The sequence below is a fragment of the Abramis brama genome (assembly GCF_963993115.1).
Source record: "Abramis brama genome assembly, chromosome: 12".
Taxonomy (NCBI): Eukaryota; Metazoa; Chordata; class Actinopteri; order Cypriniformes; family Leuciscidae; genus Abramis; species Abramis brama.
In genome coordinates, this window is record NC_139974.1 from 23,088,928 (window position 1) to 23,116,410 (window position 27,483).

The following is a 27,483-nucleotide window of genomic DNA, read 5'->3' on the forward strand; positions in this document are numbered from 1 at the left end:
AAATACATGACCTGGCAGCGCCGGGGCTGAAACATCCTCACCATGTCCTCCAGTAAAATATAAAACATAAAAATGACAATAGCCAATTCTGGCTCCATAGCTGTTTACTCAATTATATCAAATGAATTATCAGGATGCCAGCTGTCCTCTCGCACCGTTGCTTGGCGCCTGGAGCGGTGATCGGGAACACCTGGTTGCGTAATTAGGAAATCCTACGAAGACTACATGGTGCGTCCTTCGAAGGATGCATAGGCTGCATCCTTGAAGTCTGCAGTCCTTCGAAGGATGCAGCCTTCACATTGGGACACAGCTTTAGTGTGTGGTACTACCTGTTCTGCAGTCCTGTTTTATTACATTAAACCTTCGTTTGTGGAAAATATATCCTTGTCTCCGTCTGCCTTCCTGCAACCACCCGTCACCACACACACGGCAAGTGTGTTAGGCAAATCGTAATTTGAGTGTTCATATTGTAAGTAAAGCGTCATGCCAGTATGTCTTTTGATAGACAGGAAATTGCCTGAATGGAGCAGTGCAGCAATTTGGCCTGTTGCTCTTTTAGTCGTGTGTGTGTGATAAAATATGAAACTGTGACGTAAATACAGCACACTTCAGCAGCTAATAACGGAAGTTAAATAATAAAGCATAGCCAATTTGAAGTACACAGTTCACCCCACCCAAACAAAACACAACAACAGTGATTACTCCTTTTGTTTAGTGGATTTTCAGTGACATTACCTCAGTTTCAGAAGAAACATGAGTCATTCACGTTTTCAATCATGCCACCATCACGAGAGGCACTTGTAGGGAGTGGAATCATTACTAGGGCCATAAAGTGGCAGCATGGGGTAATTTGCATGACTGATTGCACCAGAAATTCTGTTATTTTGGGGTGAGATGTGTCTCTGATTGGTGGTTATGACCGTAATCAGTCCGCCGGTACTCTCAAGTGCTCTAGTCAAAGAGGTTACAACTTACTCAGGCTTTTGCCGAAGAGATCTCTAGGTGGGGATGTGATGTTACAGTAAATCAGAGAGACACACTTAGGTGTTGTGTTTGATTGGAAGTTCAGAGGGATCAGAAGACTCCAGAACGTTCTGTACTTTAAGAAGATAACCTGGCGATAGCTAAGAATAATGGCTGACTGCTAGCATGATAAAACGGGCGGTATCTGTAATCTTGTAATTATTGGCATTGGCCAAAAGCTTTTCTGTTGTATAAAGTCTGGAATTTATTGTTCATTATTCTTTCTACTGGGGCATCTGACATTGATGAAACATTTAATTTAAAACAGCATATTTTAAAGGGTTATTTAAAAATGTAAATTCTGTCATAATTTATATCATATTATATCTGTCATCATTTGTATTGTAAATGTGTGAACAGCTTGTAATGAAACTTAAAAAAACCGAGACATTCCCTGACTTCTTAGGTTGTCTATGGAAGCCTGTAGATTGATTTTTATGTGAAGGCTCCTGTGAGCCTTTCTTCCATTCAATGACACATGAAATTAATGCTTATACAATGTTCAGGATAATGAAGAAAGAGCCATTACTGTAATATCAGTGTCTCATATGAAGAAAAGAGATTAAATCAAACTATATGGTATCACATAGTCAGATCCATAGTCTCAAATAGACTTTATAATTGCACACCTTAGAACATCCATCAATCAGAATTAAGCATTCAACAGCTCCATGGTACAGACATATGTAACAAATTTTAAGTTATTTAAAGACACACTAGGACATTGAAGGAATTTTTTTTCATACCTCTGACGATTAGTTCTGCAAAGTTTGACACTGCAGCTCCATATGTTGACTGAGTGAGGCATCGGTAGAGGTCCTGCTCTCCACGTTGGGCTCCGCCCACCTGAAACCATGCAACCAATCGACGCTCTCCTACTGATGACGTCACTGAGTATGGTGACATCAAAACACCGTTACGCCTCTGAAAGAGAGAGAGGTACGTGATGCAGAGTTTATCATCTATGTGATCTCACTGTCTTGTCAATCTTAATCTATATTTACACATACAAAAATGAATATTACATAAAAATGGATATGCAAAACATTATGATCAGTGAGATAAAAGTCATAACCAAATTTACAGCAGCTGTCTGCAGTTGTTTGGACCACTCTTTTCTGGACCAAAGCAACATAGTTTAATTATGACACAAAACAATGAACACAAGCATTTCCACCAGATGCATGACAACAACACTGAAAGATTTCCCCCTTTAAAGGACAATTCCGGTGAAAAATGAACCTAGGGGTATTTAACACATGGTTACCGAGTCGATCGTTCCCTGGGATGCGTTTTCATGAAAATCGAATGTAAAGAGTTTTATCTCTAAAAACAGATTAGCTTATAACGCTAGTATATGGGGCACAGAGTAAGTAAAAATAAATCGCTAGTTAATGCCACTAACAAGGCTCAAAATAGCCTCACACTAACACGGTAGCATAATGAGGGTCCTTACATGCAAACCGAAGCATTGAGAACTTTGTAAGTGTACAGACAGTTTAATAAGAAAATACTTTATAAAGACAGAACATTACGCGTTTACAGGCAGGCGTCATCTTGGAAAACAGTCTCGACTAATCGAGTCTCGAACGCCGTGCTAAGTGAGCTGGTCGATAGGAATTACGTTTGTGAAATATAACGTAGCACGGCGTTCGTGACTCGATTAGTCGAGACTGTTTTCCAAGATGCCTGCTGCCTGTTAACGCGTAATGTACTGTCTTTATAAAGTCTCTTCTTATTAAACTGTCTGTACACTTACAAAGTTCTCAATGCTTCGGTTTGCATTGTAAGGACCCTCATTATGCTACCGTGTTAGTGTGAGGCTATTTTGAGCCTTGTTAGTGGTATTAACTAGCGATTTACTTTTACTTACTCTGTGCCCCATATACTAGCGTTATAAGCTAATCTGTTTTTAGAGATAAAACTCTTTACATTCGATTTTCATGAAAACGCATCCCAGGGAACGATCGACTCGGTAACCATGTGTTAATTACCCCTAGGTTCATTTTTCACCGGAATTGTCCTTTAATATTCATGATTAATAACTCTTTAATAACTCCACAAATCTCTCACATTGGTAGTATGGGAAGCAGAACTCAAATGCTTGGAAAATTCAAGATTTATCAAGTCAAGCAGGAAATATAGTAATTACAAGTTCCAAGCACATGAATGTCAGAGCAAATTGATAATGAATATTATGTAATAAAAGTAAAGCATTTATTAAAATTTAGCAGTCTAAAGTATTTATTAAAATTAGCTCATTTTAATTTCAACATAGTAATACATTATTAAAATCAAAAATTAAATCTGAATTATTTAATGGACCTTAACAAATGGAAATTAACAATGAACAGTTTATTAAATATTAAATGATCAGATTTTTTTAATATTGTAACATGTCTTGCTCATTGTTTGTTAATGTTAGTTAATACAGAAACTAACGTTAACTAATAGGAGCTTATTGTAAATTATTACCGAAAATCTCTTCTTACATGATTAATTTTTTTTTTACAGTGTATATATTTTAATGATTTTAAAGGAGTGATGTAAAGAATTTGGTACAGCAATCATCATTATTAGTATTTCTTAAAGTATGTTCATGGTTTTAATGAGTTGTCTATCCATGATTTAATTTTTTTCTTTCCTGGTGCATAAAGAACAAAACAAAACTCAATGTTCTCGTAAAGAACTGGCATATATTGATTGTGTGCTTAGCAGTAATGATGTAAATCATTGATTTCCTCCATTGTTTAAACCCAACTAGCATCTCTGAATAGCCTATAATATGAGAGAATAAGAGCAGAAGGTGTCAAGTGCATAAAACTAGTGCTGTATTCAGAAAGTGCGATGCAGGGCCCTTATAAAGCGAAGGAACATAGTCCCTTCATTCCTTTAAATGCACAAACCCTCCAGGTGTTTGGACAAAGCAGCGGCTCACACTGTCACAGTGTTTGGTTTGTGTTCCCTGGGTAACCACTAGATGTCCTCCTTCCCCACGGTGTCTGGCACTTTCTGAACTACATTTCCCATGATTCTTGTCTCATCATTGCACTTAGCTGTCCCTTATCACTGATCATTGCACTTAGCCAATTCCCCATTATCATTGTCATTTCCCTGTGTATATATACCCTGTCTGTTTTAGTCCTTGTCATGGAGTCATTGTTGTATGTCACTTACACTTCTTGAAGTCTGTTTCCTGGTTTGAGTTTGTTTTGTTCCTTGTTTGTTTATTTTGTTATTGGACTGCTAACATGGATTTTGACCCCTGCATGGATGACGACGAATTGGATTGCCCTACAAATAAAAGTGTTGTATTTGGATCCACCTGTTTCTCTCCCTTTCCTTGGGGTGTGAATCGTGACAGAATGACTCCGTCACACAATGGATCCAGCAGCATGAACATTTTGCAGGGCCTTGCTTTATGGGCCCGCCAGACCGAAGAGGCCATGGCACTGAATTCCCCTAAGCACCCTTCGCCGTTGATTCCGTCCAGCTCAGAACCTGCACGTTACCATCGGAAACAGAGGAGGAGAAGGAAGACCTCCTCCGTGACTGTTCCGGTGGTCCCAGTTCCGGTGGTCCCGAGTCCGGTGGTCCCAGTTCCGGTGGTCCCGAGTCCAGTGGTCCTGAAACGGAGGAGGAGAAGGAAGACTCCCTCCGTGACTGTCCCGGTGGTCCCGAGTCCGGTGGTCCCGAGTCCGGTGGTCCCGAGTCCGGTGGTCCCGAGTCCGGTGGTCCCGAGTCTGGTGGCTCATAACACGGAGACCATCCCTGAGGTGACTACCGTCCCTGACGCACCGCCCAGGCGTCTTGCTCTGCCCGCGCCGCCCAGGCGTCTTGCTCTGCCCGCGCCGCCCAGGCGTCCTGATCTGCCGGCCCTGCCCGAGCTGCTCGCACTGCCTGCGCCACCCCAGCGATCCATCACTTCTGCTGATCCAGAGACTGTTCACGTCACATCTGCCGAGCCTGTGTCTTCGGACAAGATGGCCGCCGCCGAGAGTGTTCATGTCACGTCTGCCGAGCCTGTGTCTTCCGACACGATGGCCGCCGCCGAGCCTGTTCACGTCATGCCTGCCGAGCCTGTGTCTTCGGACAAGATGGCCGCCGCCGAGACTGTTCACGTCACTTCTGCCGAGCCTGTGTCTTCGGAGAAGATGACCGCCGCCGAACTTGTGTCTTCAGACAAGATGGCCGCCGCTGAGCCGGTGGTCTCTGTTCCTGAGCCAGTGGTCTCTGTTCCTGAGCCGGTGGTGTCGGTTCCAGTTCCTGAGCCGTTGTCTGTTCCAGTGCCTGAGCCGGTGTCTGTTCCAGTGCCTGAGCCGGTGTCTGTTCCAGTGCCTGAGCCGGTGTCTGTTCCAGTGCCTGAGCCGGTGTCTGTTCCAGTGCCGTGGCCGCCCGAGGGGTCGTCTCCGCCATGGCCGCCCGAGGGAAAGTCTCCGCCCTGGCCGCCAGATGGACTGTTCGCTCTGCCCTGGCCGCCTGAGGGAAAGTCTCCACCCTGGCCACCAGATGGACTGTTCGCTCTGCCCTGGTCGCTCGAGGGAAAGTCTCCATCCTGGCCGGCCGATGAACTGGCCGCTCCGCCCTGGCCGCCTGAGGGAGAGTCTCCGCCCTGACCGCCCGATGAACTGTCGTCTCTGTCCTGGCTGCCAGATGGACTGTCACTCCCTGTCCCCGTTTCCCTCCATGGACCTGGCCCCCCATCCCTCCCCCTGATCCTCCACCAGTCCACCTCCCGCCTGGACTCTTGTTTTGGTTATCACGTCTTGGAGAGTCTGGTAGCCGCTCCGTAGAGGGGGGGTTATGTCACAGTGTTTGGTTTGTGTTCCCTGGGTAACCACTAGATGTCCTCCTTCCCCACGGTGTCTGGCACTTTCTGAACTACATTTCCCATGATTCTTGTCTCATCATTGCACTCAGCTGTCCCTTATCACTGATCATTGCACTTAGCCAATTCCCCATTATCATTGTCGTTTCCCTGTGTATATATACCCTGTCTGTTTTAGTCCTTGTCACGGAGTCATTGTTGTATGTCACTTACACTTCTTGAAGTCTGTTTCCTGGTTTGAGTTTGTTTTGTTCCTTGTTTGTTTATTTTGTTATTTGGACTGCTAACATGGATTTTGACCCCTGCATGGATGACGACGAATTGGATTGCCCTACAAATAAAAGTGTTGTATTTGGATCCACCTGTTTCTCTCCCTTTCCTTGGGGTGTGAATCGTGACACACACAGGAATTGATCCCAAAATTACTGAATGACAGAAAGAGCCTGTCATTCAAAAAAAGAGAGATAGATTAGAAAAAAAGAAAAAGAAAAAAGAATAGTTCACCCTACATTCTGGCATCATTTAGCTCCATTTTGATTTCCTTTGGAACAATTTCCATTCAGAAATTACTAGTAAATGTAAAAAATAATTACAAAGAAACAGAAAATAACACATTGAATTAAATGTTACATTTTGAGGTAGAAAGACGGATATAGTATTTCTTGTAAAATGTACTCCATGTTTTATTTACAACTTAAAAAAAAAAAAAAAAAATGTATTTTATGTGAAACTTCTTGAAAAAGCACAAAGCTTATCTACTTTTTGATGGCTTTGAAGTTATTTTAGAAATATTGATATACTATTATGTATTAATGTTTTGAATTAGCTTTAATTTTATACTTTCAGTTTTAATTTATATTAAGTGTTAGTAAAAGGTTTTTTTTGTGTGTGTGTGTGTGTGTTTCTATTTTGTTTTTATTTCAGTTTTAGTTTAATAATTTTAGTACTTTAACTTCAACTTATTTTATTTCAGTTAGGTGTCAAGGCAACATTTCTAATTTAAGTGTACTAATTTTAAGTTTTTTCCTTGAATATTTATGTTTTATTTCAGCATTATATCAATAAAGAAAATTATTTTTAATAGATTTAGTTTGAGTTAACAAGAACAACACTAGCTTGGAAGACTAGGAATATTGTGAATAAGTCACATAGACTACTTTTAAAATATATTTATGGTGTTTTTTCTTCTTGTTTGGAGCAAGGCAGCCTGTGGTCACCATCTGCTTTAATTATAATGCAAATACCATTGGGAACACTGCAAAATATCTCCTTTTTTTTTTCAAAGAAGAAAGAAAGTTACGGTTGGAACAACATGAGGGTGAGTAAATGATTGCAGGATTTACATTTTTGGGAGAACTTTCCCTTAACCTCACATAGTTTAGGACATCTAACAACACAACATTTTGTTGCCTGAAAGTGCACTTTCAACAACCTTAATCTTTCCTGAATTGCTGAAAAGCACCGGAATAAATAAAACACATCAATTAAACTGGGGAGCCAAACTTTCTAATATCAGCACATGTTTTGACCTATTCCCCTCTGCTTAAGAAAGAACATGACGGCAGAGATTCTACAAGTGAACTGATGTACACAGACAGACAGTGTTTGTAAACTGAAGTGCGAACATAGCCAAGAGATAATCTCAGTCCAATGAGGATTTGCTCAAAGCCAAAACAGAATCAAAACAGAAGATGCAATTAAAGCATCTGAACTGCCACCACATGACAAGAAACCCCAGGTTAAATTACTAAACAGGAAAGATGGGCTGTCACTTCCTGTTTGTTGCTGCCACGTGGTTTGATTTGGAGTTCCGTCAAGTTGATTCTTAATCCTCTGATTTCTTCTTAAAATCAGTTTTATAACCTATCATTTTCTCTTTCTACATCGGGTGAACATATCCCTAATAGTATATCAAAAACAAACAGAATGCTTTGACATCGCTAGTTGTATCCGATTCCCCGAACATCTGCTACTTTAGCCCATTAGCATCACTAGCGTGGTAAAGGCTGCTCTTGTTTATACTCTTCTCACTCAGAAAATCTGTTCTAATGGTGTAATGGATGTGTGTCTACCTTTGAGTGCAGGTGAGAACAGGAGTTAGAGCTGGAGGCCATGTTACACTTTCAGATATAAGAAAAAAAAAATTGTCTCTGGTTACTATTGTAACCCTCGTTCCCCGAGTAGGGAACGAGACGTTGCGTCAATACTTGACACTTTGGGGAATGCCTTCGGCATGATGCGTCTGAAGTCTGTAGTGGAACTATTCCAATCTTGATTGGTGCTGTGTCTTTCGTCACTCGTGACGTTGCATGTGACGGTGACCCGGAAGCTATAAAAGGACACCAACACAGCCGCGTCAGCTTTTGAAGGGTCGAAGCAAGTCGTTCTCAGGAGCGCGAAAAATGTGGCCGAGGGACGCAGCGTCTTGTTCCCTACTCAGGGAACGAGGGTTACAATAGTAACCCGAGACGTTCCCTTTCGCAAGGGAACTCCCGCTGCGTCGATACTCGACACTTTGGGGAACGAATACCCACGCCGCCATACTGAGAGACCCCGCCCTGGTGTGAAGCAATCTGGCACACTCAAGACATGAGTACTTGTGAACCTGGTGTAGAGGGCAGATCCAGACTGTAATGTTTTATAAAGGTGTGTGGGGAGGCCCAGCCAGCGGCATCACAGACCTCTTGAAGAGAAACCCCTGCTAGGCTCTAGAGGATGCCACTCCTCTAGTTGAGTGGGCTTTTGTCAGGAGAGGTGAAGGCAGATTGCGCACCTCATAAGCTGAAGAAATAGCCTCTACTATCCACTTGCTAATAGTCTGTTTGGAGACCGGGGAGCCCTTCTTGGATAACCAAAAACACACAAACAGCTGGTCCGACTTCTTCCAGCCCGAGGTCCTATGTACATACATGTAGGCCTTAAGAGCCCGGACCGGGCATAACAAGTGTAGTTTAGCTTGATCAGTCGACACATGCGGTGGAGGATGAAAGGCCTGAAGGATAATAGACAGTGCCACAAAACAAGGCCTGATGTGTCCCAAGGCGCCATCGGCGGCGGGAAGCAGACATCGATTTCCTAAGGGCTGCATAAGGGGGCGAGACTCTTGTACTCGCTCTCCTGGGGGAACGCCCATAAGGGTCCGCGTGTTACGACAAGACCGACAAGACCTCTTAGTCGAAGCCATCTTAACCCGAGAGACAGTCCTCAGACCTGTCTTCAGTATGGAGGGCTTCGTGCGAGAATGTTTCCTCTGGCCCCAAGACTTATACGGGGGGGCACGAGAGGCAACCTTCTCAAAATATGAGGAGCTGGCGGCTGTCCCATGAGGCTGCCTCCTGGCAGCAACCCCATGAGACCTGGACTGATAACTGGGGATAGCCGATTGTCGCTCTGCCTCCTGAAGCATCTCGACAACGGTTCTTGCCGCGTCGCCAAAGAGGCCAGAAGGCGAAAGGGGGGCATCGAGAAGGAAGGCCCTGTCCTTCTCCCCGATCCCCAAGCGATTTAGCCATAAATGTCTCTCTGAGACGACTAGTGCTGCCATAGAACGGCACGGGCCGTCTCTTTAATAATACAGAGAGATAAGTCAGCCACTTATTCAGTAATACCGTCGAGTGAGACCTCCCAGTTATCATCCACCTCTTTAAGGAGGTCAGCCTGGTATGCCTGTAATAACCCCATCGTGTGTAGGCATGCACCGGCTCAACCCACCGCCATATATGCTTTCCCTAACAAATTCGATGTACGAGATTTGGAGGGAAGTGTCTGAGCTATCAGGGGTGACGCAATGTCGGGGAGAAAATATTTTGCAAAATATTCCTCAACCCGAGGCATCACCTCATAACCATTCTCATTAGATTCCCTAATGGATGAGTAAATATATACATGGGGGGAAAATAATTGAGATGAACATGGATTTTTCCACGATCTCGATACCTCAGTATGCAGATCAGTGAAAAAGGGAAGGCTCTGACATGAAGATTGTGATTGGGTCTGCAGGAAGCGCTCATCCATTTTATTTTTCTTAGTCGCTTCCTGCTTATTAAATGGCCATTCAACATTTAATTTAGCCACTGCCCTGGTTACAACCTCCAGCAACTCCTCAATAACGGGAATATGGGGTGGCGAATCCCCATATCCACGTGATTCGGTGTTGATAATATCTAACTCCTCGGAGCCAGATAAATCAAACGCCGGGTCTTTAACACGGTCAGAAGAAGCAGCAGCGCGGGCTTCCGAACCGTGCGCGAGACCAGTGGAGCTGGTTAATAAACACTGAGAAAGGGTCGCAACTGTCTCAGTATTATATGCCAGCCCCACGTGCGAATCCCATGCATACAAGCGGCGCGCTGCCTCGACAGACGCGGGACCTGATGCATTGGGAACGCGAGCCTGATCTAATTGATCGAACAGGCTCAAATGGGAGCGGAGCTTTTTCATAGGTAATTGAAAACAGTTTGCACAGACAGCGCCATCGAGCACTGCCCGTGCATGCTCCACTCCCAGACAAACAACACAGAATGAGTGCGTGTCATCCTCACTCAAATAGCGTGGGCAAGGGGACGCACACCGCCTGAGTCGTTTCTCTATATTCGCCAAATATATTGAGATAGACAGATAACACCAAATAAGACAATACAGTCACACAGAACACTTGCTGAAGACAGAAAGCTGACGCGGCTATGTGTCGGTGTCCTTTTATAGCTTCCGGATCACCGTCACATGCAACGTCACGAGTGACGAAAGACACAGCACCAATCAAGATTGGAGTAGTTCCACTACAGACTTCAGACGCATCATGCCGAAGGAATTCCCCAAAGTGTTGAGTATGACGCAGCGGGAGTTCCCTTGCGAAAGGGAACCCTTGTTTCTCTTGCTCTGGCTACCGTGTATAGACTTCCAGGGCCTTATGTTGACTTTCTAAAAGAGTCCGATTTTCTCTCACCATTTTAACATTCACCTACAGTAGGCTATAGATGATGCGATAGGAGTTGCATTTACAGGTATACTAAACTCTTTTGGGATCAAGCAAAACCTCACCAGACCCACTCATCATTTTAATCATACACTAGATTTAATTATATTGCATGGAACCATTTTTACTGATATAGATATTCTACTGCAAAGTGATGATGTCACTGATCGCCTTGAAACATGCATACTCCGCACTGCTGATATTTGCCATATCACTCTGAGTTATCGACCAGGTAAAACAATTATCCCAACCACTAAAGACAGATTCACAAATAACTTGATTTATTTGGTTATTCACAGATAATCTTCCGCTCCATGGTAGCTTTCTGTATCCCATTCTCATTTACATATTTTCAAAATGGTGTTGCGTTTGGTTACGACACATGCATCTGTCATGTCAAACCTGGCACTAAATCTTTTTATAGAGCTTGACAGTCATTGACATTATGAACTGTCTTTCTGTAGAAAACAAGAGTTGTACATTTCTTTAGAATTTCTTGATGTGTGTGTCCAGTATGAACAGAAGAAAGTAATATGTGTAAGGAACAATGTAAGGGCGAGTAAGTAAATAAGTTCAACATTTTAGTTAGTAAAGTAATTTTTTATACAGGCACACTTGCAATAAATGCAGTATAAGTGCAAGTTGAATGTTTTTATGCAAAACTGTAACAGCCTTATTAGGTATCATTTAAATGCATATGCGGGTTGTTAGCGATAACTGATATAAGGAAATATCAGTGTGAAGTGTTTTGCCTGTGGTGAAGATTTGAAGAAGACATTAACTACATTAATTAAAGGCTGGGAACTGGGAGGAGTGTGAGTCTGATGGGATATGTGTGTGTGTTTATATGCGTAAATGTGTAAAGGTGCTAATCACAATTTTTGCAAAAGTAGAGGCACAATTAAAGTGAGAAAATTAAAATGTTCACATTATTATGTGTTATTACATGTGCCGCCTTGTGTGTTAGAAAGAGATTTTTCACAAGACTTTATTTTACATCATAAAAAGTGAACTCTCGATACAAAGGTTAGGTCAAATTAAACAGTTTTGGCCAAATTCTAGCATGCCTTTTTGGATAAGTAAATCTTATATTGAGTGAATAAACAATTCAACATGGCAGACAGAGTCAAGAGATGTGTTGATTAAAATGTGCTTATATTTTAAGCAATACTTGATGATATACCATGATGATTATGCGGCCTTAGAAGCTGGCGATGTAGAGAGAATATGCAGTGGCAAAGATGTTCACTAGGTTCAGCTCACAAGGAACAGAGCTAGTGTTGGCCTCTGTCTTGAAAGAGGTTTTCCAATTGGATTTGCATACAAAACAACCAGTGCATTGAAAAGAAATGGTGGGGAAAAAGGAATTGAAAAAAGAAAAGTCCTCCTAACTAAAGCCTGGGGACTCACATCCGGTGCTAAAATCTCAAAATGTAAAAGGGCCCACAGCAACTTCAGTCACCCAGAAAGTGTTTCAGATAAGCTCTGAGAACTATATGAAGAGAGGATCCAGTCAATGATGGAGCAAGAACTCTGTGTTAGTTCAAGTCCACTTCGACTGCCTGGAGAGAGAGATTATATGCTGGGAAAAAGAAAATGTAGTAAAGTTTGTAGCGTTTCAGTAAAGAAAAAACTGCCATTAAAACAAGGGGTGAATGTTTTAGGTTAGACGCATTGTAAATCAAATGGCTGATAATTCTTTAAGGAGCTTTTCTTGTATTTGCCACGTGTCATTCAAATGTTATAGTTATAACAAAGACAAAACATGTGTGACACTTTGAGATCTATATGTAAGAAATCCAACTTTAAGCAGATTGTCTTTCTCTTCTGGAAAATGTGTCACTGCATCTTTTGTCCAGTCAAATATGAATGTAAATGTGGAAGTAGCATCGGACTAGATTTGGGACTTAAAAGTTGATACTTGAAATTATCAACATAATCAAAACTCATGTGCTATGTTGTCTGATTGATAGTTCATAGTTGTTAGCAAGTAAAATGGCTTTTAGTATAATTGTAAAATATATTTAGGTTGTGATACATGTCTTTTGCTGTGAAATATATACATAATAATAACTTACATTGTTAGTAATATTTCAAAATGAACACTTACTTAGGTTTACTTGACATATTGATTATCCATATCCATCACTTTTGCCCACACAATAAAAACTACAGAGCAGAGCAGTCTGCTATACTGTTGTAAAGATCAACATTAAAATCAGAATTTGATCTTACCTTTCGACCATAGCAATATCAACAATTGCACCAAACTGCAAATTTGTGCCTCTGAATAAAATTTTTCCTCATCGAGCAATGAGCTCCAAATTCTCACTTTATCATGAGCCATTAAAGCCTAATGTATCAAATATGATACTCAACAGAAAACACATTCCAGCTTTTTTAAAGATATATAATTAAACATTTTCGTTAAATATATAAACCTTAAACAATAATTCAAAATGTTAAACAATAAATCTTGATTTATAATTATAATTATAATTACTTATAATTATTATTTTCCTTTTACAGAGGAATTTTGTGCGCAACCAATCATCCACAACCAATCATCCAAGGATTCTATATAAAATAGCTGATTAGAGAATGTGGAAGTGGTTAAAAATCACTAAAACAACTTTAACCATGCATGTAAATGCAAATCTGAACAAATGATCAAAAACAGAAAACGCTTGCCTGCTCTGGGAGAGAGTGAGTCAGAGAAAAATATGAAGTATCATAACAACAACATTTAAAATATTTAGATAGACATGTCAAGTAGTAGAACATTTGCATAATTCAGTATGTTAGTTGATATTACTCTTGTCTAGCTCTGATCTCTGAGTGACGTGCAGAGACAGCAACATTTTTTGATTTGTGCTCATTTTATAGAGTTTACACTCATCCGTGTATCATATTGTACAAGGTTTAAAACATTTAAATAGACATATCAAATAGTAGAAAATGAGTAATTTAAATTTATATTACTCCAGACAGGCTCTGATTTCTGAGAGACATGCAGAGAAATGGCAATGCGATTTGCAATTACTGTGCTCATTTCATTCATATTGTGCTCATTCACTTCACACACTCATTAAAGTTTACTGATTTTAGAGGTTTATTTAGCTATAATATCATGCTATCTCTTGGCTCACATGTTATCCAGCAAACGCAAGAAGTGTCTGCACAATATTTTACCTATATAATTTGTTAGAATTTTTGTATTCATTTTGAAGCCATTATCCATGCCTAAACGAATAAGGTATTTGGCTTCTGGAACATCTCATACCAAACAGTATTTATTTGATTATCATATAATAGCTGAATAAATGTATTAATCGTTTGAACACATCAAATGATATATAATGAATCAAGGACATTTGCTTTTTTTTCTATAGAAATCATGCTAGCAGAGCAAATATGTAATTAATTAAAATAGATGTTTAGCAATTGAACAGATTTCAACTGTTGTGATAATGTTGCATGATTTTATTTGCTGGATAAAGCCATAACCAAAATCATTATGTTTGAGTGTGTATGTGTGTGTGTGTGTGTGTGTGGTTAGGGGCAATGCAGACAATTAATGTGCTTAAAATGACCTAATTTTCATGCTATGTTAATTTTATGTTAGATAATGATTTATCTAGCATATCTAGTAGTTCTCACTCAAAAGAATATGGGACTTGAATCACTATTTCTTTATTCATAGAAAGGGCTATTTATATTGTTTATTCATACAACTACAAAGAACTAGCCTGGCTAACGTCAGACCTCGTCTCATTGAGACGTGGTCTGGGAACCACATGTTCATTTTCTCGTATTTGAGGCGTGGTTTACGAATGCCCAGAGCCGTTTATTGGGCGCTACGAATGTCTATCAAATGCGCCTGTACGTAGCTCATAGCCAGTCGTTTCAATTATACCAGATGACGTATGTAGAGCGACAGAAATTTGACGAGGAAGACGACGATGGGTCAGAGATTTATGTGTACACGATGGCGTTCAGCGAAAATTGCCGTTTGTGCAAGACAAACATGAGGGTAGAAGGTATATATGGACACTGCTGCCATGTTGGATCCATATATATAAACAAACTGCTTTGGTGTGTCGCATAGACGTCGTCATCGTCTTGCTGCTCCCTCCCCATTCTGTGATTGGTCCCCTCGCTGAGGCGAAAATCTGGTCCATGGAATCCAGGCTGCCTAGCAGTGTGAATAAAATCGCGCTGCGCGCAAGGCAGCATGGGAAAACCCAGGCTAACAAAGAACTGCTGTAGGTGTAAAACTTAGGAAAGAAATTGAAAAATTACTCTGTGTACCTTTAACACTCTGTGTACCTGTGTACCTTTGGTACCTTGTACCAAACAACTAGTGTCATGCACTGCTTCTGAACATGGGCAGAATTTCCAGAGTGGATTTTCAATTTGCTGTAGCTTCCTTTAATATTGGACTGATTTAACACAACCAAGTTCAAACTTGTGTGACCTTTCCAGTGTAATGGAATATACTGAACCTCTCAACAACATGAATGAGAGAGTGAAACTGTTGTAAAACAAGAATCAACATGGCCAAGGGCGATACCTCTGCTCTAATACCAAACATAAAAACTGAAGGAGAGGACATATCGGCCGGATAGGAGGCGTTCTAACAGGATTCAAAACAGCTAGATGGAGCACATCACAATGGAACACAATCATATAGTTTAAGGAAGCAGTTTTAATACTTACTTTTTCTAACTTGACACCCTATCATAAATGCTGCACATTGTGTGAGAGACAACAATGAGGTGAGTCATGAGTAAATACACAATATACACTGACCAAATATAATATTGAGCGCATGTGTGGGTCAACAATTTAAAAATATTGCTTTAAGAGGTGCCACACTTATAAGGCTCAAGATTTGGCTGGTTAGCATGGTGGCTTTTGAAACATGTGAAATACATATTCTTTGCCTTTGAAGTCAAAACTTATTTTACTTGCTAGTGGTTTTGGACTGTGCAACTTTTGTGGTGCCACCAGCCAAAAAAATCACAGTCATTGTCACATTGGTTTGGCTTTTGATTTGTTTTCATGTCTTATATTTTGTAATTTTGCCTCAGTTACGTCTCATGCTCCCTGTTTGACGTGCTTTTCTTGCTCCTCGTGTTATCCTGCCATGTGCTCCCCTTGTGAATGTGTCATGATCTGATTGGTTGTTTCAGGTCATGTGTTTGTCAGTTCTGTTTTGTCATTGGTTAATTGTCTTGATCATGCTCAGGTGTTTCTTGTTACTCATTAGTCTTTGTGTATAAATAGGCCTCATGTAACCACTGTTTGGTAAGTCTATGTTTCTCAACCCAAGTCTTTATTTGTTTTATGTTTGATCATGTTTGGGAAATAAAGCTGCACTTGGGTTCTATCAACTTGACTGCAGTGGACTCATTACAGTCATGAAGTAATTTTCCTGTTGTAAAGTGATTATATGGTATGTGTGACTCAGGTTATTGCCTGAAAACATTCTGTGGTCCGTGAGCAAATATGGAAGATTTCAAATTGCTTCTGGGGGGCCCTGCACCAGACAAGCAGCTGCCATTGAGATTAATGAGAATGTTAATGGGTATCTCCAAGTATTATTGACCTATTAGTTTCACCATAAATCATAAACTGGATGTGAAAAGGGAATACTAAATATAATTCCTCAAGAAGATTATGTATGGTTAGCTGTACTGTAAGTGAATTCTGTTTTCAGTGATGCATTATAAAAGGTACAGTTACAAAGTAGAGATATACATAACACGTTAAGTACAATGCATTTTGTTTATAAATGCTCCTATGGAAGCCTGTTTCTGCCACTGAATAAAAAAATAAAGGTAATTGTGACTTACCTCACAATTCTGATTTTTTTTCAGAATTGCGAGATATAGACTCAATTCGTAGAAAAAAAAGTCAGAATTGTGAGTTTATATCTCACAATTATGACTTTTTCTTGCAATTGTGAGTTTATACCCTGCAATTCTGACATAACTCGCTATTGCAAGTTTATATCTTGCAATTGTGAGAAAAAAGTCAGAATTGCAAGATAAATAGTAGCAATTATCTTTTAAATTTGTTTTATTCCATGCTTCCATATGTTCCATTACATTTTGAAAGGAAAATGTATATTTCTCCCCTGATACATTTCCCTAGACATTTGTGTTTATAATACAGTTATATTGGTGAAAATTATAATCTTATCACAAACAGAAAAGTGTAGTAGCTTATGCAATTTTCTTCCCAAGAATACTTATCTTGTTTTAAAGATGTTTAGATATTCTACAAAAACAAAAAATATTTTACTTGACTCACTGTTATTCAAGTTTGACTTGTGTATATTTTTGTAACACTGCGCATAATGTAGAGATAAATGACATTTAATAATAAAATAAGTCCAACTATCCTCTACACATTAAATAGGGCCGGGAAGTGCAATTGCCGCTGCTTAATTAAAAAGGAAGTGCACTGAATTTTAATTAGTTTTTTTTTTTTTTTTTTTTTTTTGAAGGTCACATGTTTCCGACTTCCAGCAGTTTAAAGTCCTAAATATAGTTTGTCTAAGCTTGCTGCTTCATTAAGCAATAGCAGCTTATGACAATTTGGTCACACTTTAGTTTAAAGTCCAATTCTCACTTTTAACTAGTTGCTTATTAGCATGCATATTACTAGGATAGGATATTGGTTGTTTATTAGTACTTATAAAGCACAAATGGCTTATTCTGCATGAACATATTCTACATCTCTTAATCCTACCCAGTTCCTACCCTAAAATTAACAACTAACTTACTAACTAATAAGCAATTATTAGGAGTTTATTGAGGCAAAAGTCATATTGGACTGAAAATTCTAATTCCCTCATACACACTAACCTCCATCAGGAAGGGATCAGTCTTAGCAGATCGTCCGGTTGCCACACACTGAAATGTGGCGTTCTGCCCCGCGTTCACCTCCACATCCCCAAGTCTGGAGAAATGAGGCACTTTATCTGTGGAAAAAGAGAAGTAACAATTATTACTATATTATCCAATTAAAACTCAAAAAGAACAGCAAAGCAAACACACACTTTATGAGGTGCAAATTAATAATATAATATAATATAATATAATATAATATAATATAATATAATATAATATAATATAATATAATATAATATAAAACTGCACACTCTATTAAAGGAATAGTTCACTTAAAAATGAAAATCCTGTAGAAGAAAGAAATTCATACAGGTTTTAAACAACTTGAGGGTGAGTAAATGATGACAGGATTTTCATTTTTAAGTGAACTATTCCTTTAAGCACATTTATTTCAAAACATTCCGGCACAACAAGTACCCTCATACCTTGACAAAGGCTACTTGTTGTGCCGAAACATTGGTAATAAATGTGCTTAAAAGAGTGTGCCGTTGTTTTGTTTAATGTCTTGAATGAAGTTTATGTTTATGTTTTGAGATCTTCAAGATTGTTAACAAACTGCTCTTGTGTCCTTTATCATTCTCGTTCCACTGGATATAAGTTTGGATATACTTATAGTAGTAGTTGTATAATTTATTTTCAATCATTCATTCATTCATTTTTAGTTTTTAGTTCATTATGTGTTTAGAATTATGAAACCTGAGGTTTTGTTCAATTTGGTGTAGAGACAAGTTGTCACGGAGCGCTCAGCTACGCCCCCCTCTGGTCTCATCCACTCCCTCTCTCCGGAATATCAGAACTGCACTTCCCATCACTCCCATTTGCCATTATCACTCTCCAGCCCTGCCTGGTTTCCCTGATTATCCTCATCACCGCCACCTGTTCTCCATCATCTCCCCTTTATCTGGACTGTCTCTTCCATTGTTCCCTTGCGAAGTCTTGTCTTGCATTGCGGACATTACCAAGCGTTTTCTCTGTATCATTCTCTGTGTTTCTCTGGACCTTTGATCTCTGCCTGGACTTTGGACTCTGTGATCCTTTTCTGCCTGCCCCGACTTCAGCCTGTGTTTCACTATGAGTACTGGATATTCCCTTTGATTCTTGCCTGTCACATTATCTGTCTGCTTACCTGTGTTTCATTGCATGTGCCAATCAATTCTGCAAATGGATCCAACCGCCTCAGCCTCAGCATTACAGAAGATTCGCCGTCTCAGGATCCAGCAGATTTTCTCCGCCTAGCCAACAAGGTTTCTTCGCAAGCATCGGAGTTGATCACACATCGTGAGCAGCTGGTTAAACTGACTAATCTCACTGAGGAACTGGTGAGATCTGTGCAGGCACTCACCCCGCCGATCGCGGCTGCTGATCAGGCTCAAGCACTCGCTGCACCTGCTCCTCTACAGCCTGTTGTGAGTACCTCTTCCAGCAATCCCAAAATGTCACTCCCCGAAAAATTCAATGGATCACCCATCACTTGTAAAGGTTTTCTGATGCAGTGTGAGATTTATTTTAACCAGTCCCGGGAGCACACCACCGACGATAGCCGCATCTCCTTTGTGTGCTCGCTTCTCACTGGAAAAGCGTTGGAGTGGGCAACGGCGATGTGGTCAGGAGGTTGGCTTTCTACTTTCACTTATGATAGGTTTGTTACTCACTTCAGAGAGGTGTTCGAACACCCTGGGGATGGAAAGGATCCTGGGGAACTTCTTCTTTCATTACGCCAGGGAAACTCCACAGCGGCGGATTACACTCTCACTTTTCGGATGCTCGCTGCACAGACTGGTTGGGCAGAGGAACCTCTCAAGCTCTTATACCGAAAGGGTCTCATCTCGGATCTTCAAGGAGAGCTAGCTTGCCGCGATGATGGAAAGACTTTAAATCAGATCATGGATCTCGCCATTCGTCTCGACCATCTCATACAAGACTAACTTCTTTGTTAATCCCTCTGTCAGCACAGAACCAGAGCCAATGCAGATCAGCGTTACCCACATCACTGTGGCCGAGCGTGAGAGAAGACGGAATAATCTATGCATGTATTGCGCTCAACCTGGTCACGTGAGAGCTTCCTGTCCTGTGAGACCCCCGGCGAGATTCACATCTACTGATTCCATTGCGGTGAGTCCTAATGTTCCTTCTAAGTCTTTCATTTTGAAGATTTCTTTACATTTTAATGGGGAGATTGTTGAAACACAAGCATTAATTGACTCAGGAGCTGCTGGGAATTTAATGGATTTTACGTTTGCCAAAACTCATGGTTTGTCTCTTGTCTCTTGTGAGTCTCATGTGGCAGTCGCTGCGTTAGATGGGCGCCCCCTGGGGACGGGAGAAGTACAGTACATCACACAACCTCTTACTCTCAACATTGGAGCACAGCACACAGAGATTATACAATTTCTCACGATCAACTCGCCTCTTCATCCAGTGACATTAGGATTTCCTTGGTTGGAGAGTCACAACCCACAAATTTCCTGGTCTGAGAGGAGGATTTAGATGGTCTCCTGAGTGCACCTCGGCTTTTGAACGGTTGAAGGAGCGGTTTACCACTGCGCCCATCCTTCATCACCCCGATCCTGAGAGGGAGTTTATCGTTGAGGTGGATGCTTCAAGCACAGGAGTGGGTGCGATTCTCTCTCAACGCCACGGCAGTCCGGCAAAGATGTTCCCCTGTGCGTTCCATTCCTGTAAACTCAATTCGGCTGAACGTAATTATGATGTGGGCGACCGTGAGCTCCTGGCCATGAAGGCAGCCTTTGAAGAGTGGAGACACTGGTTGGAGGGCGCGCGTCAGCCCTTCACTGTCCTCACAGATCATAAAAATCTGGAGTACATCAGATCTGCCAAGCGTTTGAACGCTCTGGTCTCTATTTTTCTCCAGATTTAACTTCAAGATCACTTACAGACCGGGATCTAAGAACGGGAAGGCTGATGCTCTGTCCCGTCAGTTTGATAGTCCTAATGAGCCCTCCAAGCCAGAGTCCATTCTTCCCCATACGATTATTGTAGCACCCGTTCAGTGGGATATAATCACTGAGGTCACTGCTTCACACCAAGAACACCCTGCTCCACCTGAATGCCCTGTGGACCGCCTCTTTGTCCCTCTCGAACTCCGTAACCGTGTTCTTCAATGGGTTCACTGCACTCCCAGCGCTGGACATCCTGGTATCTCTGCTACCTACCAACTAGTCTCCAACCGCTTCTGGTGGCCGTCTCTGAAATCTGACATCATCACTTTCATCCACCAATGTGTCATCTGCAACACTGTCAAGTCATCTCACCTGAAATCTGCCGGTCTACTACAACCTCTGCCCGTTCCTCAGCGTCCCTGGTCCCATATCGCAGTGGATTTCGTCACTGATCTGCCACTGTCCCAGGGTTTCACCACCATTCTCTCAGTAGTCGACCGGTTCTCTAAGTCCTGCCGTTTCATCCCTCTGGCTGGGTTGCCCACAGCTGTGCAAACTGCTGAAGCTCTCTTGAACCACGTGTTCCGCCTTTTCGGACTTCCCAAGGACATTGTTACTGACCGTGGACCTCAGTTCACCTCTCGAGTCTGGAGGGAACTTTGCTCTAAGTTACATATCAATGTGAGCCTCACCTCAGGTTATCATCCCCAGGCCAACGGTCAGGTAGAACGCCTCAATCAGGACCTCATCCGTTTTCTACGCACTTACTGTCACCAGAACCAACACGACTGGAGCCGCTTCCTGGTCTGGGCAGAGTACGCTCAGAATTCACTGTTAAAACCAGCCACTGGTCTAACACCGTTTCAATGTGTTTTAGGATTCCAACCTCCCCTTTTCCCGTGGGCTGGAGAACCCACCGATCTCCCTGCTGTGGACACGTGGTTACGGCGCAGTGAGGCTACCTGGGACTCTGCCCACGTCCACTTACAGCGTGCCATCCATCACTTTCAGCGGCATGCAGATCGGAGAATGCGCGGTGGACCTCAATACAGACCTGGCCAGTGGGTGTGGCTCTCCACCCGGGACTTCCGTCTTAGGCTCCCTAGCAAAAAACCCTCCCCTCGTTTCATCGGTCCATTCAAGATTCTCCGTCAAATCACCCCAGTCTCTTTACGTTTGGCACTTCCAGCCCATTACCGTATCTCACCTACTTTTCATGTGTCTCTTTTCAGACCCGCTACGGCTCCCAGGAGAGAGGTGGACCAGGAGGAGATCGCTCCCGCGCAGGCTCCCCCCATTGAGGTTGGCGGCGCAGAGGCGTACCGGGTACGAGGGGTCCTGGATTCCAGACGCCACGGCGGGGTATTACAGTATCTCATTGACTGGGAAGGATATGGCCCTGAGGAACGTTCCTGGGTCAGATCTCAGGATATCTTAGATCCCTCATTGCTCTCTACGTTCCATCGTGACCACCCAGATCGACCCGCACCAAGACCCGTCGGCCAGGCCCTCGCTTCCGGAACCGCTCGCAGGGGGGGGGCTCTGTCACGGAGCGCTCAGCTACGCCCCCCTCTGGTCTCATCCGCTCCCTCTCTCCGGAATATTAGAACTGCACTTCCCATCACTCCCTCTTGCCATTATCACTCACCAGCCCTGCCTGGTTTCCTTGATTATCCTCATCACCGCCACCTGTTCTCCATCATCTCCCCTTTATCTGAACTGTCTCTTCCATTGTTCCCTTGCAAAGTCTTGTCTTGCATTGCGGACATTACCAAGCGTTTTCCCTGTATCATTCTCTGTGTTTCTCTGGACCTTTGATCTCTGCCTGGACTTTGGACTCTGTGATCCTTTTCTGCCTGCCCCGACTTCAGCCTATGTTTCACTACGAGTACTGGATATTCCCTTTGATTCTTGCCTGTCAAATTATCTGTCTGCTTACCTGTGTTTCATTGCATGTGCCAATAAATTCTGCAAATGGATCCAACCGCCTCAGCCTCAGCATTACACAAGTACTATCATCAATGTATTACTGTGGTACTTATTTATGGGAATAACAGGCAGTGCATAAATTATTACTATGTTAATAACATTATACTAAATACTAAAAAATATATATATATATTTCTGTACATAATAATTTAATGATCTTTTTGTGTGTGTGTATATTTCAATATTCTGATCTTAACCAACAGTGCATGTTCCCTGTATAGTATTTGTTACTTAAATCTTTTTGGCCCTCACAATCTTTCAGTAAGGTGCAAAATAAAAATGATTTATACCGTTTCCCCAGTTGTTATACAGTCCATTCATATCACTTATCTCTAAGCGTCATGTTTTGTCTTCATGCCCACGGAATGCCTCATTTGTTCTTATCTGCCTGTGCTTGTCAGCTCAGCATCAAATCATTACTCGCTATGTTATCAAGAGCACCGGTGCCATAACATGACTGCACTTCACCTATTCCAGACACTTTGCTGAAAATACAAGCGCTGCCAGCTTAATTTTCCATCAGAGTGAATCTGAGCGAATGCAACGCGACCAATGCAAAACAAAAGAGACGGCCAGACAGGAGGTAGACGTTCAATTCCTATAAGCCTTATATTTTTCAGAGTATAATAATGAAAAGTCTCCAAGCATTCACACAATGTGTCTTTTCAGTGGCCTTCCAGCTCATCTATAATTGCATCAGTCTACTAACATGCCACTAATATCTGAAGTTCATGCAGTTTAATGATGGCTTTCTTAGGGCAACGACTTAAAAAAGCCAGATGTGAATGGATACAATGAAATCTCAGTTTGTTCTGCCTGAGCGAGCTGCTTGGCCAGAGCTGTGGTGTTTTACTGTCTGTTTAATAGGTAACTTATAATTTGAAGCAAGATGTAGGTGGCTTAACTGCCATTTTTGTTGCTGTGATACCGTGTGAGTTTATTGGTTGCACTGATGCATTCCCTGTTATTGAATATAAGAGTAAAATAACATTGATTTTAAGAATGACTATTAAGTCTAGTGCCAAACAAACAAGATGGCAGCAATTTTCAGCGGAGAGTAAATCTTTGTTCCTCTACTTGCGAGTGTTTTCGCACTGCCGACACAGAACTTCAAGCTCCAATATAACAAGCCATTCTGTAAACAATGTGCCGGATAGAGATAGGTTGGATGGTCCAATTTGAATTGAAATCACAAAAATATTGCAAACCATAACAATGTACCCCACGTGTCTTGTTATTGTAGATAATATTTTGGAAAAATTGAGAGGACACTTACAATGTGTTCAAAATGTCCAACACAGAAGAAAATAACATCATATTATTGTAATCACATGGTGTTGTGTTAAACCTTTTTTTTTTTTTTTGCATGGGCTTGTTCGGTTGGTAACATTATAAAAATACTTTGATTAAATTTAAACTTAATGAAAAAAAGTTAATTAGTATTTAGATTTTAGAAATGCATTTAACTAGTAGATAATGACTTTTTAAAATTATTTTAAATTTCATTATTTTGAAATTGAAACCTCATTTGTTTAAAAAATTAACATTGCAAAAACTGTAATTTAAGGAACATTCGGACAATTTCATCGGAGCCATATAGTGCAACTGCGCCTCCAGTGACCCGAGTTCGATATCGATCCCACTCCCCTCTCTGTTTGGTCTCTACACTATCCTATAAAGGTATAAAAAAGGCCAAAAATATAAATAACTTAAAAATAAAAAAAAGACAATCAAACTGGAACAGGATGCGCAGAATATTTGTGAGAATACATTTTTGCTTTTCCATAATGGATAATTTTTCTGAAGACAATTGTAGAGAAAGTAACTGTCGGACTGTTAGCATGAAACACTCCCTGAGAAGTTGCACTAAATGCATTCTCTTTAACAAAGACACTACAGCCATCAATTCAGCGTTTTCATCTACATATTTTTTAATGACAATGTTGACCATCTTACTGTTGTTTCCATCATCTCTTGACGTGATCAAGGTAAAACTTTTTAAAACATCTCAAATTACTTTACATTCCAATTGACCTCTGTACTTCTGTTTTTGAATGAAAGAACACCTCCTTTGTGAAAGGTCTTCGAGAAACGATTGGTGTCTTATTGAAATGAACCTGAACTTTTATTTGAGGCTGAATAGTTGTTCAGACATTCAGACTAGCCACTGTCTAGCCTATTTAGAAAATATCCGTAAAGCAAACAAGGGAAATGTAGGACAGACAAGCCTGGTTGTGATTCCAGCGGCATAATTTTGCTCTAGTTCTGGAACTGTGTGGTATCTGAGCAAAAAACCTCACAGTGCTGCCTTTGGCAAGAGCACAGGATTCTGGGTAAACACAATGGCCTGTTTTTTTGTCACAATGTCTATAGTTCACTGACATCCTAAATCTGGCCACACTGATCAGTGAATCTGAAACTGCTTAATAGAATCCTCCCATAATCCATATTCCTTCTCTTTTTATTTCTGTTCACCAAATTCTTAGAAGTGTATTCATGTTGGTTTCTTATGCTTAAAAACATGTTTTATATAATTTCAACAAAATTGTTGGACCAAAATTATCAATGGAAAAATATATCACCATCCTTTCCCAGTTGATTAATCACAGTGCATTAACACAATTGTTTTTTTTTTGGAACTGAAACGTTATGTTTACATATGTTCATATAACATTGTGCCTGATGTATATATATATATATATATATATATACATCAGGCACAATGTTATATGAACAAACCCTTCTGTAAAATATAGATAAAACTGCAAAGTTTGAAAAAACGGCCTTTAAAGTTATATTGTAATTGAAATCTAGAGATATAAATAGAAATAAAATGTATGTTTTCTTTCAACTAAAAGAAGACATGTTTTGGAAGCAAGTTAGCCCAGAATATAAAAACTGAACGGGGAGGAAAAAAAAGATTTGCCTGTAGCGTCTTGCCTTAATGCAGTAATAAAATATTGTCTTTACAAATTGAATATATGTGACTACATATCTTAATCTTTATTTAAGACAAAATATATTGTTTACAAATGTCATGCATTTTTCAGTCATGGATATTGTTTCTTGTAGGTATTCCATATAACATTTGAAAACGGTACTACTCTTGCAAATTTCTTATATTTGCATAAAACTTACTGACCTTTGCACAAAGTCATGGGGGTCTACAGGGGTCTTCTCTATTATGCAATTTTTCTTTTTTATTACTTTGTCCTTACGTGTAAACAAAATGGCTTCCTGATATTTGATGGCAAAAGTATTTTTAATGTTAATAATAAAACTGCTTTACTACTTTTCAAACAACAAACAAAAAACATTTATAATGTATTTAGAATTAAAGAGAAGGCTTATGCAAAACAAGAAAAAGCTAGTCCATTCTAAAGTTAGCGATTCGAGGCTTGTTGCACCTGACTTTTTGGCCTTGTTTACACTGTCAGTGAAATGTGATCCAATTCCGATTTTTTGCTCATATGTGACACAGATCGGATGTGTTCTATGACAGTGTAAACAGGAAAAAAACGCATGCGTTCGGATAATTCGAAATCGGTTTCAGGCCTCGTTCATATGTGGAAATAAATCAGATATAAATCGGATATGTGCCAATGCGACTGTCATGTAAACAGGCTGATTTGGTTCGTTCCTGTTTTTTCCATCTCAGGAACATCGCTAAGATTAGATCTGTGGTTTCTAAAAAAGAGATGGAGATGCTTATTCACGCTTTTATTTCTTCTCGTCTTGACTTTTGCAATGTACTGTACACTTGTTTAAACAAATCCTCCATGGACAAATTGCAAGTGGTACAGAATGCAGCTGCAAGACTTTTGAATAAGACCAACAGGAGAACACATATTACACCTATACTTAAGGCTCTACATTGGCTTCCAATTAGTTTTAGAGTACAGTTTAAAATTTTAACCATTACTTACAGAGCCTTGCATGATCAAGCTCCCTCTTATATCCAGGATATACTGCATGTATACACTTATGGTCGCTCTTTGAGGTCTTCAGGCCAAGACCTTTTAACTGTTCCTAGAACACGTTTTAAAACAAGAGGTGACCGAGCCTTCTGTGTGGTGGCTCCAAGGCTCTGGAACTCTCTTCCATTAGCCTTGAGAGCTTTGGACTCTGTGGAAGCTTTTAAAAAACGCCTTAAGACACATCTTTTTAGACAAGCATTTAATTAGCAATATGGTTTTGTATGTTTTTGTGTATATGTGTATATTTGTATGTTATGTGTATATCTGTTATGTGTATATTTTAATTTTGTGACCTTTTTGTCTGTGAAAAGTGCCATAGAAATAAAGCTTACTTACTTACTTACTTACTTACTTACTTACTGATCGGATTTACTGAGGCATTAGGCAATGTCTCCGCGGTTTAATGACGAGAGCAACCCCCGAAGCGCATCTGCAAAGGGACAGAATGGCCCGACAAAACGTTGTGTCGTCGTAGGAGAGGAATGTGGACACACGTTGACACAACATATCAAAGGTTGGCTTGCTCATCCTAAAATTTCGGACCCACTGCTCCTCGTTAAAGCCCACCACGATCTCATGAAAGTCCATATCTATAGCACACATTTTATTTCTCGTGCCATTTACGCCAAAAACGTGCATACGATACGCAGTTTTCGTGTGTATATGATATGCACTTTATGGCGTGTAATACGCACGCACTCCACATCCCTAATCCTACCCAAGGGGTTTACAGTGCATATCATACACACAAAAATAATTTTTGGCGTATAAATGGAACGAGAAATAAAATTAGTGGTAGCCTATAGATCACTGTACCCATCACTGTATCATTGCACTCAGCTGTTCCCCATCATCATTGCACTCAGCTGTT

The 27,483-nt window shown here is 40.8% G+C and overlaps 1 protein-coding gene across 3 annotated transcripts in view; it reads right to left on the bottom strand.

Moving 5' to 3' along the window:
- ptprua (protein tyrosine phosphatase receptor type Ua) overlaps nucleotides 1–27,483 on the bottom strand; it is a 339,059-nt gene that overhangs the window by 131,297 nt on the left and 180,279 nt on the right. For all 3 annotated transcript variants that reach the window (XM_084132054.1, XM_084132053.1, XM_084132052.1), the window contains exons 5-6: nucleotides 17,702–17,817; nucleotides 1,770–1,947 (exon numbers count right to left, since the gene is read on the bottom strand). In XM_084132054.1, the coding sequence (XP_083988180.1) occupies nucleotides 1,770–1,947; nucleotides 17,702–17,817 (294 nt within the window). The remainder of the gene's footprint in view (nucleotides 1–1,769; nucleotides 1,948–17,701; nucleotides 17,818–27,483) is intronic.